Source organism: Portunus trituberculatus, chromosome 7, assembly GCF_017591435.1.
Source record: "Portunus trituberculatus isolate SZX2019 chromosome 7, ASM1759143v1, whole genome shotgun sequence".
NCBI classification, from domain to species: Eukaryota; Metazoa; Arthropoda; class Malacostraca; order Decapoda; family Portunidae; genus Portunus; species Portunus trituberculatus.
This window is the reverse complement of record NC_059261.1, coordinates 1,608,190-1,623,189: the sequence shown is the minus strand read 5'-3', so window position 1 is coordinate 1,623,189 and position 15,000 is coordinate 1,608,190. Positions and strand designations below refer to the sequence as shown.

The window sequence follows — 15,000 nt, the reverse complement described above, 5'->3', positions numbered from 1 at the left end:
CGTTACCCTACGGAACGAGCTCAGAGCTCATTATTTCCGATCTTGGAATAGGTCTGAGACCAGGCACACACCACACACCGGGACAACAAGGTCACAACTCCTCGATTTACATCCCGTACCTACTCACTGCTAGGTGAACAGGGGCTACACGTGAAAGGAGACACACCCAGGTTTCTGCGAGTCTCGCCAATGTATCGTGCCATACAGCAACAACAAATAAGCTCATAAACAACGTTGGAGGCGAGATTTGCAGGAACGCTATCTTTGAATTTGAAAAAAAGGGCCAATGGTATAAGCAATGGTGAAAAGAAACAAAATTTTAGTTTGAGGATAGTATGTTTTTAAAGAAGTAGTGTGAGTTTTCCTGATAGGGTAACTCAAGTGACCATAAAAGTGTAGCGTAATGTAGTTTTTGTTATCACCGGAGCCTGAAAAGGGCGAGAGGGATTGATAAATTTGCTATCAAGAAATTTTGAGATAACTGTGTTAATAACATTACGAGGAAAACTATTATTAAGGAAAAAAAAATAGTAAGAAACTTAATCTCCTTGTCAAATAAATCCCAAGAGGAAGTTAGGCTGTAACCTCTATCTATACAACAATGTCTTAATTGCTGTGGCACAAAAGAAGGGAAATTTATTCCTAATCCAATAAAAGTTGGCTTAGGTAGACAGTGGCGTGAAGTATATTATCCACACGAGTTTGGAGTACATCCAGAAAATGTAGAGCACCATTGTTCTCCACTCAACAAGTAAATTCTACATTCGGGTGCCTAGAATTAATGTCACCAAACACAACGGAATGTGTGTGGAGTCTCTAAAAAGCACAAAATAATCCTCTACATATCTACGAAAGTAAGCAGCTTTAAACGAGGAAGGCCAATCACCAAACTAATCATTTTCATTTAAACACATAAAAACGTTCACTAGTGTAGGACCCAAACAAGAACCCATGGCCACTCCATCAGTCTAATATACAACTTCTTATTACACAAAAAAGGCGAATCTTTCACACCAAAATGTATTTATGTAATATGAAAAAAAGTAATAAGTAATAGGTAATCATTGTACTGCTGTGGCCTATAACCAATCTATCTATCTACCTGTGTGTGTGTGTGTGTGTGTGTGTGTGAAGGAGAGGTGTACAGAGGGTGACACGATCGAATCACTGCTGATCGTCACCAAAGAGATACATCTTCAGTATGCAGAGGTGCAGCGCCAGCATTGTTCCTCACCGCTCCCTGGCTGTCTTGGCTCTGATCTCATTGGTCAGCTGAGCCACACCACAACTTTACAGGTCCTCTTCCAGACACTGCACAATGATGGGCGCCCCGTCCCCAGGTTTGCGGCCCTCACAGTCCCCTCCAAAGTAGGCGGAGCTGTTCAGAGTTGCCAGGTGCTCTCGCGATTCCTCTGGGTTTGCACACATCAGTCTGAACACCTCCGCCATCCATCTGGCAGGGTCCTCCTCCCGCCCCGCCTCAAGCTGCTTGCCACCCTCACACCTCCTATGCTCCAACCACCGCAGGAATGCGTTCTTGAAGCAGAACCCGCTCGGCACAGGAATTTTCCACTCCCGTGTGTCAAACCAGGTGCAGAAGCTCTTCTTGTGACGTGGCATCCAGGGCTCTGCCTTCAGGAGGGAAAGAAGTACCTTTCCCATCAGCTGTACCTGGCGCTCTACGGGGCTCAACGTCTCCAGCACCTTTGCCTCTGTCAAGGCAAAGCTGCAGCGCCATGTGGCGTCCGCGGCATTACTGAGCTGTATGGTGGTGGTGTCCGCGGGAGTGAGGAAGGGTCTGGGGATTTGTTTCGGCCACGGCACCTCCAGCACCGGCACCAGGTCCACGCCAACCAGCAGCAGGGGGTATTCTTTTCCCTGCCACGCCAGGGCGATCCCCACGCCCACCTGCGTGCTGGTCAGGCCCGGCGGCACCAGGCTCAGTCTTTTATCTAGCAGGGTGTGGCCAGTGAGGCAGCGGTGCACCTTCTCGTACAGACTGGCCATGAAACTATTCCCCTGAAGGTGTGGGTTGTTGGTCTTTACAGATATCTCTAACCTGCCCTTCAGCAGGGCTTCTTCCTCCCTTCTCTCACTAACATTTACTCCCACGCCGTCCTCGTGAAGAACGATATTTACGTCAAACTCGTCGGGGGCGTACAACTTGGAGCCGTCCCGAGAGCTGCCCGCCAGCCTCAGGTCGCCTTGGTAGGTGGGATACGCGGCTGACACCTTATCCATGATGGCTTTCAGTTCCGCCATCACCACCTTACGTATTTCAAGGGCCTCGCCTCGTGACAAGTCAACAGCCACTCGTTGAGCCTCCTGCTGCAGCTTCCTAACCTCTATCTGCTTCATAAGTTTCTTCGTGACGCTGTCGGGATTACGACGTTCAGATGGGATCAGAGGCTTACCGTCATATTTTTCATAAAGCTGCAGATACGCCTGAAATCCTCGCATCACTTCCTTAGCAGTGGTGCCCGCGCGACAAGGAGGGTCCTGCACAGCTTGTTGGGCCAGCAAGTCAAAAGTTTTTGTGTGGCCAAACATGGCGGCCAGGTGTCCGGGCGTCTGACCATAGGTGTCACACTGTTGAAGTTTGGCGCCGGCGCTCATCAACAGCGCCACGCAGCTGTCCTCGCCGTGCGAGGCTGCCTCATGAAGGGCGGTAGTGCCGCATGCTTTGTCCAGCACATCGTCCAGTGGGTGGCGACCCTCCCGCAGCAGCAGATATGTCAGCTGTAGCAGACCTTTCCGCACAGCCAGCAACAGACAGGCGCGGCAATCATCTGAGGACACAGTCTGAACATCGCCCTTCTTGTGGGGGTTGAAAAGAACTCTCTGTACGTCCAGCGCGGTCCGTGCCGCCGCCTTCTCGCGATCTGCTTTCTGGCGAAGCTCAAGATCCTCCAGTTTCGTCCGCTCCTCCTCGAAGAGCCTCTGTGAAATGAGAGAGAGAGAGAGAGAGAGAGAGAGAGAGAGAGAGAGAGAGAGAGAGAGAGAGAGAGAGAGAGAGAGAGAGAGAGAGAGGTCATTGATCGTAGCTGGGGGTATATATATATATATATATATATATATATATATATATATATATATATATATATACAGCCTCACCTGCTCCAGCTGCTGTTGCTCTTTGTCGGTCATGATGTGGAGGGGAAGGCGACCGCCGGAGTCCGGCACGTAGGGGCAGGCCCCGAAGTCCATGATTAGCAACTCGGCCATGTCCTGGTGGCCGGCGTCCAGCGCGGCATGCAGGGCACTGCTGCCCGAGGCTGGGGTAAAGAAAAGCCACGCTCCTGCACTGTGTAGGAATGATGCAGTCAGTGGGCAGTTGGCGGCTGCGGCCTTTGCCAGCAGGTCGCTGAGAGTCGCTCGGTTAGTGTCCTCGCCCCTTCTCCAGGCAGCCTGCCACGGAGTATCCCCCTCGATGTCTTCCAGGAGACTTTTGATGCCATCCACAAGGACGCCGCTCACTTGTACCAGACGACGCTGCTCCGCACGCAGCCGGCAGCAGTAGGCCTGTGAGACAGTGAGGGTTGGCACATCAGGCAGGGCACGCAAACACCCCTGCACGTCTGGCCTCTCAGCCTCGCTTTGGACAAGGGGTAAGGGAAGGAAGAGGAACAGAAGCAGGGCAGGTGGAAGGTTACTGTTTCCTACACTACACGACTAAGCAATGTGTGTGTGTGTGTGTGTGTGTGTGTGTGTGTGTGTGTGTGTGTGTAGAGGGCGTTCGTGAAGGTTAAATAGTTAGTAGAAAAACTGCACATATTTACGCTAAATACACACTCCAGAGAAGTGTTGTAGAAGCACTGCTCGTGTGAAAAGGTGTGTAAGTGTTGCTAGAACCTACTTATGTAAAAACCTGTGACGCAAACAAGTTGGACTTAGCCAAAACTAACCCCTAAATATTAGAGGTACCTGGCTAACACCCCCAAAAATAATCTTTCAATATTAGAGGTGCTTGGCTAACACCCCCTCTCGTCGTGTGGGTCACTTCTTCGCATGCGCAGTGCGCTCTAGTAACGCGTCCATAGCAACCACACCAGAGCAGTACACCCACCTGAATGGCAGACTTAAATGTTTTAACAAATGTTGATTCTGTCTGCTCATTGACACCAAGTAGTGTAGATAGAATAAAAAATACCCAGTTGAAGCAGACTTTGGCAACACTCATCATCAAGGAGACAAGAAAACCTGAACTATCGAATGCAGTACTACTTGCAGAGCTGTAAAGTACGAAGCAGTCACTGAGGGAGCTGGCTACCATCAAGCAGCAGGTGGCTAGCTTATCTGAGAGACTGGACGATGCATACAAAATCATACACCAACAACAACTGTTTTTGGAGACTTTGATAGTAAAGATCGCAGGTTAAACCTCATCATAACTGGAATCTCTGAATAAGCCGACGAGCTTGGCAGCACGGATGAGGAAACGATTAGCAAGGTGATGGAGGCAACAAGGTGCGATGCAGCATTAGAGCAACGCGGACGGGTGGCACGGCGACTCGGAAGACCAGACATGAGGGCTATGCACATCAATGTGAACTATCAAACTCAGAGAGACATTATTGTACGCGCAGGGAAAAATCTTGAAAAATGCGAACCAAACACTGTCCAAAATATACCTAAAGAAAGACATACATCCCGCTGTCAGGAGAGAAAGTACACACCTAAGGAAGAGAGAAAGAGAAGAAAAAGAAAAACCAGGAAGTGTTGGAGTGAACATAGAGTATGATTGGAAAAATCGTGTACTGTTGCGAGATGTAGGGGTGCCTGATAGGTTTATACCTCATTTTGTCTAAGTTCTTACCCCCTCCGTGATTTAAAGCTATGCTCGTGGAACATTTCAGGCTTAAAAGATAAACTTCAAGAGCAGAATATACTTATGTTTATTCTTAAATTTCATATTATCTGGATTCTAGAGTCGAAGTTGTATTTTAAAGTGAGTGTTCCGGGATTTAGCATTTACAAGAATGTATCAAGAGAAGGCCAACACAGGGGAGTAATAATTTTCGTGAAGAGTAAAATAATGGACTGTGTGATACAAGTGGAAACAGAAGAAGGTCAGATTTGGGTGGTATTATCGTGTTTGCAGACGCTGAAATTAGGCGGAGTGACTCACCTTATTACAGCCCAGTATACAGTATAGCGCACTCACTAAACACATGGATGATCAAGGTAAAGTCATAGCCCTGGGTGACTTCAATGCACACGTGGCAACACCACAGTTCAAAGACAACAATGGCAACTACTACCAATACCACGGCGTACGGAATAACGTGGTCAACGAACACGGCAGGACATTGTTAAACATCTGTAACAATAACGGACTGACAGTAGCAAACCACTTTTACAGAAACGGAAACATATTTGGAGGTGGAGACGTGATCACTGGCTATCTGAAATCGACTGATGCATTATAAAGAATGCATGTATAGACATGATCACAAACCTCCGGGTGGATCAATCTGTACCTAGATCGGACCACGCTCCACTCTGTGTCACCGTGTCCATGGCTGCAAGACAGGCTATGTCTTCCGACGAATTACTGCACAGGGCATCGGTACTGGGGAAACAGCAGTATACGCACAAAAGATAAAATCCAAGATCCAAGAGACACCACCACCGATACTGACAGAAATGAACGAGGCATGTGATGTGGAGGCAGCGGTAACTGAGGGATGCCGCATCATAAGAGCGGCGGCTGCTACTGCCGCTGTTCCTTCTAGTAGAGTGACCAACCCGACAACGACAAGTTACTATCAACAATGCTTGGGACTTGCTGGAGCCAAGGTGGAAAAGATCATTAGAAACCAATGATACGAAAATGATTTGGAAATCTATTAATTGGAAAGGAAATGTTGATCAAAATATAGATGAAACACCTAATGAAGCTCATTTTAAAGAAAACCTGGAAAATTTGTTGAATCCTGAAAATGCACGAACAAATTCCAGTTGGGATGTTAGCACGGTACCTTATATACCAGTATTAGATGACCCTTTTACGTGTGAGGAGCGAAGTCAGATAAACTGTAATAAGAATGTGAACAAGACTTAGTGTGGAATATGTCCTGGTGTATTCAGAATGTTGTCAGCATCCTGGTTAATGTTTTTCCTGACTATATTCACTATCGTATTTACCAAAGTGTTGTACCCCCAAGCGTGGTGTTACAGTAAGCTCACGGTGTTGCTTAAATCAGGTAATAAGATGATGTGTGGAAATTATAGGAAAATAAGTATTACAGGCACACTAACCAGAATTTTTGGCACATTGGTATTCAACAAATTAAAACTTTGGATTAACATTGATAAATGTCAGGCAGGTGGCCAAAAAGGAAGGGGCTGTTTGGAACATGTGGTGTCCTTAAGATCACTTTGTGACTATGATAGTTATAAAAAAATTATATTATGTACTTTTCATTGGTTTTAGCAAAGATTATGACAGAATTCCCAGAGATAAATTAATTGAGAGATTAAAAGAATAAGTATGTGGGAAAGAAATGTTGCATGTTATAAAAGCAATGTACACTTGCACTAAGAACATCTTGACATCTGCAATAATAGATGCTATAGCATCTGTGGGTGTCCGTCAAGGGCTTATTGTTTGGTATATAAATTGATAAGATAGTGCAAATGATAAAAAATATCTATAGAGAGAGATAGTTTCCTAGGTAGTTTACATGTGTTGTTGATAATGGATGACGCTGTAGTACTTGCGACTTCCTGAAAAATGTGTTTGAAAAAGATTACTTACTGTTTTGGAATTTTGTAAGGTGAGCGGAATGATAATTAATGAAAAGAAAACCAATTTCTTTGTAATAAACGGTGACAAGAACGACAGGCAGAGCTTGAACATTGGTGGGATGCAGATGCAGTGTTGTAACAAGTATCTGTATCTGGGTGCATGGTTCATCGACGTGGCTTCAACCAACACTGCAACACTGCACGTCACTGCACCACACAACGAGTGAAGGCAAAAATTTTGGTTAGTGTGCCCGCAATACTTATTTCCCTATAATTTCCACACATCAACTTATTACCTGATTTAAGCAACACCGTGAGCTTACTGTAACACCAACGCTTGGGAGTACAACACTTTGGTAAATACGATATTGAATATAGTCAAGAAAAACATTAACCAGGATGCTGGCAACATTCTGAATGACCATTCACATCAGCATGATATATTAGCACGGCCTAACTCACATCCCGACGTCGGATATTCTTGGGTTGCCATTGATCGCTGGCTGTTTTAATACGCGACTCGGTATACAGCCAGCCAGCTCGCAAGACACACACATTCTAAAATTCATATTATAATAAATCTTGAGGTATTGAGTCTTTGTACTGCAAAACATTAATTCCAAGTGTTTATCCTAACATAATTCATATGATCTGGTAATACACACTCTACAAAACTGTTATTATAAGCTTAATACTCACTTGGATGGGTGACCGCCTGGGAACACCAGATGTTGTTGGCATTCCATTATTTTTTCAGTTGCGTCCTCCCCGCTGAGTTGGAAGGACGTCAAAATTATTACTCCGTGTTTGCATGAGTTGCAGCCCCTACAAGAGAAAATCAGAAGTGATTTGGAGTGATCACGCCTACTCAGTGGCTACTGAGGGAGGTCTAGGCCCGTTTTGCCAGCCAGAAATAAGCCAGAAGACAGAAAATAAGCATCCATGCCTGGGCTTGGTGGTGCCCCCGCCACAAAGCCTGCTGCTTCCCACGTGGGCCCAGCACAAAGGACTATGCTCGTCGCAGGCACTGTTGAGGTGGAGGTAGGCGTAGCAGCCCTAGAGGACATGGAGATTGTTGAGGAGCCTCGTCCTGCACCATCTGGCAAGGAAAAACACCAGGGAAATGCTGCTGCTGACCAGATTCCCTGTCGAGATGAACCTGCCCCGGCCACCTCGGACCGTAAACAAAGGCGTCGTCTGTTCTTCCCTGCTGGCCATGGGAAGACAGCCAGTGAGCTTTTCAGCTGGTTTGCTGCCCTGCTGAAACAACATCCAGACCTGCAGCCACTGTACAAGGAGGGACGGAACCAGCCCTATATAACGGTCAGTACTGACTCCTCCTTTTACGCCACCCTGGTGAGTGAGGGCTTTCTGGGCCTGGTTATGGAGTGCCCTGGCGACGATGGCACTCACCCTGTTATTATCCATGGAGTGGCGACCCACATCAATGTCAACCTGATAGAGGTACCAGCTGGATTCCATGGGCTGAAGAGGAGGATGGTGGGGCAGATGGCAAGGCCCCACCTGTTGGGAGTGGTGACAGGCAAGGTGCCCACTGAGGTGAATCTCCTGGGCCTTGGACGTCGGCGTGTGGAGCGGTATACACCTGAACCTGACCTGTGCCGCCACTGCAGTCACTGGGGACACAAGGAGTGGCGCTGCCAGTCTGCCCCTCGCTGCAGGTACTGTGCTGGGCCCCATAAGTCAGCACAGAGCCTGGATAAGATCAAGGAGGGCACCAAAATCCCTCCTCACTGCTGCAATTGTGGAGGTGACCACAACGCCCACTCCACCGTCTGCACTGTCAGGCCTCGGCCCCAAAGGGAGCCTGCCAAGGATGAGGTGAGTCGGCCCAGGCTTGTTTTCCGCCAGGCTCCACCTCCTCAGACCAACGCATGGGCAACGAAGCCCTCCTTCACGGCCGCTGCCCCTCACCTGTCCCAGCCTTCCTGCCCCACCGCTGGCACTTCAACCACACCTGCCGTGTTACCACCTTTGCCGCAGCGCACTGCTACAGTGCCCCCTGTGCCTCTAAACACAGTGTCCCAGGCAGGCATCACTCAGGAACTGCCTGGCACCGACGCTACCCAGCAGCTAATGGCGTTGGTGAGTACACTAGTCGCCAAAGTGGACAATCTGACTGCAACAGTCTCTGGTCTTAGTACCGAGTTTGCCGCCTTCAAGAACCAGCAGCACACAGTATGCAGTGAGACCTCCACTGTGGCCCCAACCCCATCCCTAGCCAGCGGTGCTCAACAGGGCCAAGGAGAGAGTGCCGTGTGTCAGCATAGCCTGTGTGACCCACCCACGATAAAGGACAAGGCCGCAGGGCAATGTGCAACTGCTGCTGCACCCACACCGAGGATGGATACCCCGCCAAGCCAGTCAAGGGAGCCACACGACAGCCCCGGAGCCTCTCAGGGATGGCCCCTGCTCCCCCTGCTTCAGAGAGCAAGTCACCTGTGGCAGACTGTGAGGAGGATAATGCAGGTGAATGGACACTGGTCAACCGAAAGAAGAAGCGGTGCCACAGCCCAATCCCAGTCCGGACTGCCAGCCCCGAGCCGGACCAGGGACCCCTGAAGACTGCCAGGCCCGAGCCAGACCAGGGACATCTGAAGACTTCCAGCTCCGAGCCAGACCAGGGACATCTGAAGACTGCCAGCCCCGAACCAGACAAGGGACATCTGATGGCAGCCATGCAGATGCTGATGGAGCAGATGTCTCGCCTGACGCAGGAAGTGGATGGCCTGAAGACACAGATGCAACACAATCGCGATGAACGGTAAGACTTTCCGCACCCTAACATGGAATGTCAATGGTCTACATGCCCGTTTCACTGACTTACACTCTCATGTCCTTCTCCATAAACCTGACATTATTGCCTTACAGGAGGTAGGGCCAAGGGTGCCTGAGCTGCGGGGTTATGCCTCCCACACCCTCAGTTGTGGTGACGGCAGTAGTCGGAGGATGGCCACTTACATTAAACATGGGATTCCAGCTAACTTCATGGAAATGGGGGGTCACTGAGGGTATTGAATTTATTACTATTTGCTTAATATTGTTCCTAATAATTTATTACTTAGTTTGATAGCACATATATGACGTAAAATTTTTTTTCCAGCATACCGAGTTATATGTGCTAAATTAAGTTATCTGGCGAATTTGGCAGCTTTCCGACTTCGGGAATTCACACCCTGCCCTAATTTTTGACGTTATGTGCATGCACAGGTATATTTAATCACGGCGTTTACTTTTGACTTCAAATGTGTCGTAGCCGACACCCGTGAAGTAATTCGAACAAGTGAAGTTATGATGTCATAACACATCACAAAGTACCTCGTCCATCTCATACTCCTCTTCTCTCCCACTATCACTCGTTTCCTAACACCCTCCCATCCCCCAGTATAATTTACGTTATCCTGGTATGACGAGAGTGGCACATTGCTGCCATGTCCAACATGCCACGTTGCAGGTGTGGTTGTATAACCGTAGTTGCATTGTGACTTTTACACTATTTCAATAGAGAGAAAGCAGCCAAGAAAGTACGCCTTAGTTTGGACAGGTAAGAAACATTTATTTATTTCTTATCGTTGTCAATGAAGTTTTCAATGGCATCCCTGTAATGTCTGCATTGGAAACGATAATTTGATAATTGGGCCAATATATGAAATATCATAGGCATGCAAAAATATATTGTAAAGGTTTCCCTTCACCACACAGGCCTTATGACCGTGTCGCAGAGGCCATGGGGATGAGTGTGAGTACTGTGTGGATGATGGTGAAACGCAGCAAGAGCTCGCGTTCTGGGTCACCAACACCGCCCGTTACAGCCACTCCCCCGGCAACATCGTCTGGAACACCGACGTCCATCCCCACCACGGCCGTCTTTGACAATTTCGCCATTGGTGCCATTCGCTGGCATGTACACAACAAGTTTGCTGCCAAACAGCCCGTCACTATTGGTATGTTTAGTGAAGAGTTAAAGAGGGCGGATATCATCCCGGAAGAAACTGCACAGACCACGGTGCGGCGATTGCTTCACAGCATGGGGTTCAGGTACAAAACTTCACAAAAGAAAATGTACGGGAAGAAGGAAACTTTAGATATTGTGTGTCGTCATGTTAACGCTCTTCGATCACTCAGGAAGCATCAGGAGGAGGGGAGACAGGTGGTTTACGTTGATGAGACTTGGTTTACTACCTGAATGCACCACAGTAAAGAGTGGGTGGACACAACACAGCCTAACACCAGTGCCACATTCAGCTGTCAAGTGCCCCCTGGGGAGGATGAGCGCTTTGAGGTAGTAGCACGTGGCACAGATGAGGGATTCATTGATGAATCATTTCTGTGCTACTTGCCAAGAACAACACAGGAGATTACCATGGTGAAATGAACAGCGTCTTATTCATTCGCTGGCTGACATCACAGCTTTTGCCGGCGCTCGCTGAACCATAGGTGCTGGTGCTGGACAACGCTCCCTACCACAGTCAGCTGACCGAGGAGACCCGTTGCCCCACCACAAGAAAAGCGGAGATCGTGAAATGGTTGGAGTGCCGCAGCCTACCATTCCCACCACATGCTACGCGACCCGAGTTGCTGCTGATCTGCAAGGAGAACCGGCCCGAATCACGCTACACGGCAGACGAAATCATCCGATCATGGGTTCATGAGGTCATCTGGTTGCCACCAACTCAGCCAGATTTAAACACCATCGAACAAGTATGGGGCTGCATGAAACAACATGTGCGTTCAACGTTAGCGCGGTTCACTCAGGCAGACCTGCAAGCGCGGCTCCAGGAGGCAAAGGTTATCGCAACCAAGGTGTGGGCGGGTGCTGTGAGAAGGTCCAGATCGTTGGAAGAAGAGTACTGGCCATCGGACAGCATACATGAAAATATGGAACCCGTCACCATCACCATGGACAGCGATGACGAGGATGAACTGTTTATATGGAATGAAATAAAATGCATGTCCAGTTATAGTCATAATTTCCCTAGCCATCATATGTATAAACTTGTTATCGAATCACCTCTCCGGGTGCATGGTATTCAATAATTAATACTTGTATTTCAGAGAGAGAGAGAGAGAGAGAGAGAGAGAGAGAGAGAGAGAGAGAGAGAGAGAGAGAGAGAGAGAGAGGAAATGGGGAGGAAGGAGGGAAGGGGATGGATGGATGGGATAGACAAGGTACTTTGTGATGACGTCACTTCACGGGTGTCGGCTACGACACATTAATTTTTGAAGTCAAGAGTAAGCGCCGTAATTAAATATACCTGTGAATGCACTATAGCGTCAGAAATTAGGGCAGGGTGTGAATTAGGCCGTGTTAATATATCATGGTGATGTGAATGGTCATTTCGGATATATGAGCGAAAAACGATGGGTCAAGCCGGCTGAGATACATAATGTGGCTTCACTGCAGTGTGAGGCAATGCCGGACACAGGCAAGGCAGGACACTAATACTTACGGTGGTGAGGGTGGCTAGCACTTGATGGGTCACGTTGGGGCTCTGCCAAGCGTCCTGCAGTAGGCTGGCAGAGAGTGAGGCGCCGCTCGCCAGCAGTAGGCTGACAGTACGTGGACGGTCGGTGGTGACAGCCAGTTTGAGGGCGGAGCGACCACCCCGAGACTCTACTGGGGCGCCCCTACACAGGAGGCGGGACACCTCCTGCACGTGGTCCCCGCGAGTGACTGTTGATAGCAGCTCCTTGTACAGTTGGTTGGAAGACGCGCCGCCCTGCCGGAGAGAGAGAAGGGAAGCCCAGATGGTAATGGCATTGCAGGGACAGGCATACATTACATGTATTGTACATAATATGATAGAGTAACATGTCACTGTAGTGGTGGCTGGCGCAGTGTTCACAAAGTATCGCTCCGTGACAACTAAAATATTCACTACTGGCTGTGGCGACGTATTCCACTGTGTGTGTGTGTGTTCACGGTCATCTGTTGGTGTGTGTGTGTGTGTGTGTGTGTGTGTGTTCACGATCTCCTCCTGGTGTAAATTCACCTCGGTCATCTGCTGGTCACCCAGCCAGTCTTCCCCATTACGGAACGAGCTCAGAGCTCATAGACCGATCTTCGGGTAGGACTGAGACCACAACACACTCCACACACCGGGAAAGCGAGGCCACAACCCCTCGAGTTACATCCCCTACCTATGTACTGCTAGTGAACAGGGGCCACACATTAAGAGGCTTGCCAATTTGCCATGCCGTTTCCCGGGACTCGAACCTGGCCCTCTCGGTTGTGAGTCGAGCGTGCTAATCACTACGTGTGTGTGTGTGTGTGTGTGTGTGTAATTCACTGTTTGATCTGCTGCAGTCTCTGACGAGACAGCCAGACGTTACCCTACGGAACGAGCTCAGAGCTCATTATTTCCTATCTTGGGATAGGTCTGAGACCAGCAGGCACACACCACACACCGGGACAACAAGGTCACAACTCCACGATTTACATCCCGTACCTACTCACTGCTAGGTGAACAGGGGCTACACGTGAAAGGAGACACACCCAAATATCTTCACCCGGCCGGGGAATCGAACCCCGGTCATCTGGCTTGTGAAGCCAGCGCTCTAACCACTGAGCTACCGGGCCGTGTGTGTGTGTGTGTGTGTGTGTGTCACTGCTTACTATAACAACTGTGTTGAATATTGCGTTTATGTCCGAAGTTTGCCCTGCGTCATGGGGTTAGAGATAAAATATTTGCTGTTTTTAAAAAGAGGTATAATAACAGATCAGACACGAACAATTATAAAGACATAAATGTCATTAATTCCATTACTAAATTACATGATATGTTACTGTGCCACATACTGGTCACTGGTTCATCCTGTTTCGTGAATGAATTTATCAAATGAATCCAACAGACGTGCTCGCCTGACGGGTTCCTCGGTTGGCTCCATACCTTAATGTTGATGGGACGACACTGTACTCTTGGAAGGGTGGTGGAGAAAGTGAAGGTGTCAGACTTTTTGCAGAGAGTACTGTTTGTTTATCAATGAAGCCAAGACAAAGCTTTTCGTTGTCCATGGTACAGCTAGGTGGTGACGCGGACCCGTTAGGATTTTCTTTTGTCAGCTTATAGCTGGTGTAGGTATACATGAAGAATATGATTTTCTTTTGTCAGCTTATAGCTGGTGTAGGTATACATGAAGAATATGAGAAGTCAGCTCCACCCTTTAGCGGCGCACGCAATTTTATTTATAGTGTTACCCATATTAGGGCCCATATCACCACCCAAGTACATGTTTAGTGTAAGGCAATTACACCTCCACCTAGAACTTGGTTATTAGGGTGACATGTATACATATATAACTTTAAACCACTCAACAAATGACATTTTCAAGACGGCACGTGGTGGATTCGAACCTACGCATGGACGTCTGCCCTATCCCAAGCTCACCACCTTATTTACTACACCACAGACTAACTATCGCCCCTTGTTCAATGTACATGTAGGACCTCGGAGCGCCTTTCACGATTGACGGCTCAGTGTCCTCCACCGTTAAGGTGCACGCTAAAATCAAAATAAGTCAGCCTATCAAATGTTTGGCATGTGTTAAAGGAAACAATGAACAATGTGCCGTTCGTGGTGAAGCAGAGGGTGTTTGACGCGGCACTTATGTCCACGCCTCTGTATGGCTGTGAGTCGTGGTTAGGAGCTGACTTGGAACCCATCATTAGGTTATATAATTGCGGCATTAAGCAACTGTTGGGTGTTAGGAAGCCAACTCAGAAGGAGTGTGCTATACAGAGGCGGGAAACCCTTCCCTCCCTGACTCGGTGATGCTTCGGCACCACAAATTCTTTAAGAAGAATGTATCAGAAAAAGGAATGGGCTCCTTGATGATCCACTGATGTGTTGTGGTATAGAGAAAGTCACCGAGGTAACACCGCCGCGAGTACAACAGTAAGGGACTATATTAACACAGCTGTACCTTGTATGCAGCACAGCAGCTTATGCTGGGCGTGTCAGTGCTCTCTCTCTCTCTCTCTCTCTCTCTCTCTCTCTCGCTGTCTGTGTGTCTGTAGTGCAGCCCTTACTGTGACAGACACGCACATATATAGTCACACACACACACACACACACACACACACACCTGTGGACACTGGTGGGCGTGCAGTGCCTGAATCACTGGGCGATGGCCTGCCTTCTGTGCCAGATCGGCTGGCATCAGGTTGTCTGGGGTAAACACGTGAGGGCTGACGCCGCGTCCCAGCAAAGCCTCGACACCATCACTGGG

General features: G+C 48.5%; 1 protein-coding gene across 1 annotated transcript in view; it reads right to left on the bottom strand.

Annotated features, from left to right (window-relative positions):
• Positions 1 to 317: 317 nt before the first annotated feature.
• Positions 318 to 15,000, bottom strand: part of LOC123519295 — a 17,757-nt gene continuing 3,074 nt past the window's right edge. The window contains exons 2-5 of the mRNA XM_045280464.1: positions 14,857 to 14,995; positions 12,222 to 12,491; positions 3,115 to 3,522; positions 318 to 2,940 (exon numbers count right to left, since the gene is read on the bottom strand). Of these exons, the coding sequence (XP_045136399.1) occupies positions 1,291 to 2,940; positions 3,115 to 3,522; positions 12,222 to 12,491; positions 14,857 to 14,995 (2,467 nt within the window). The 3' untranslated portion in view covers positions 318 to 1,290. The remainder of the gene's footprint in view (positions 2,941 to 3,114; positions 3,523 to 12,221; positions 12,492 to 14,856; positions 14,996 to 15,000) is intronic.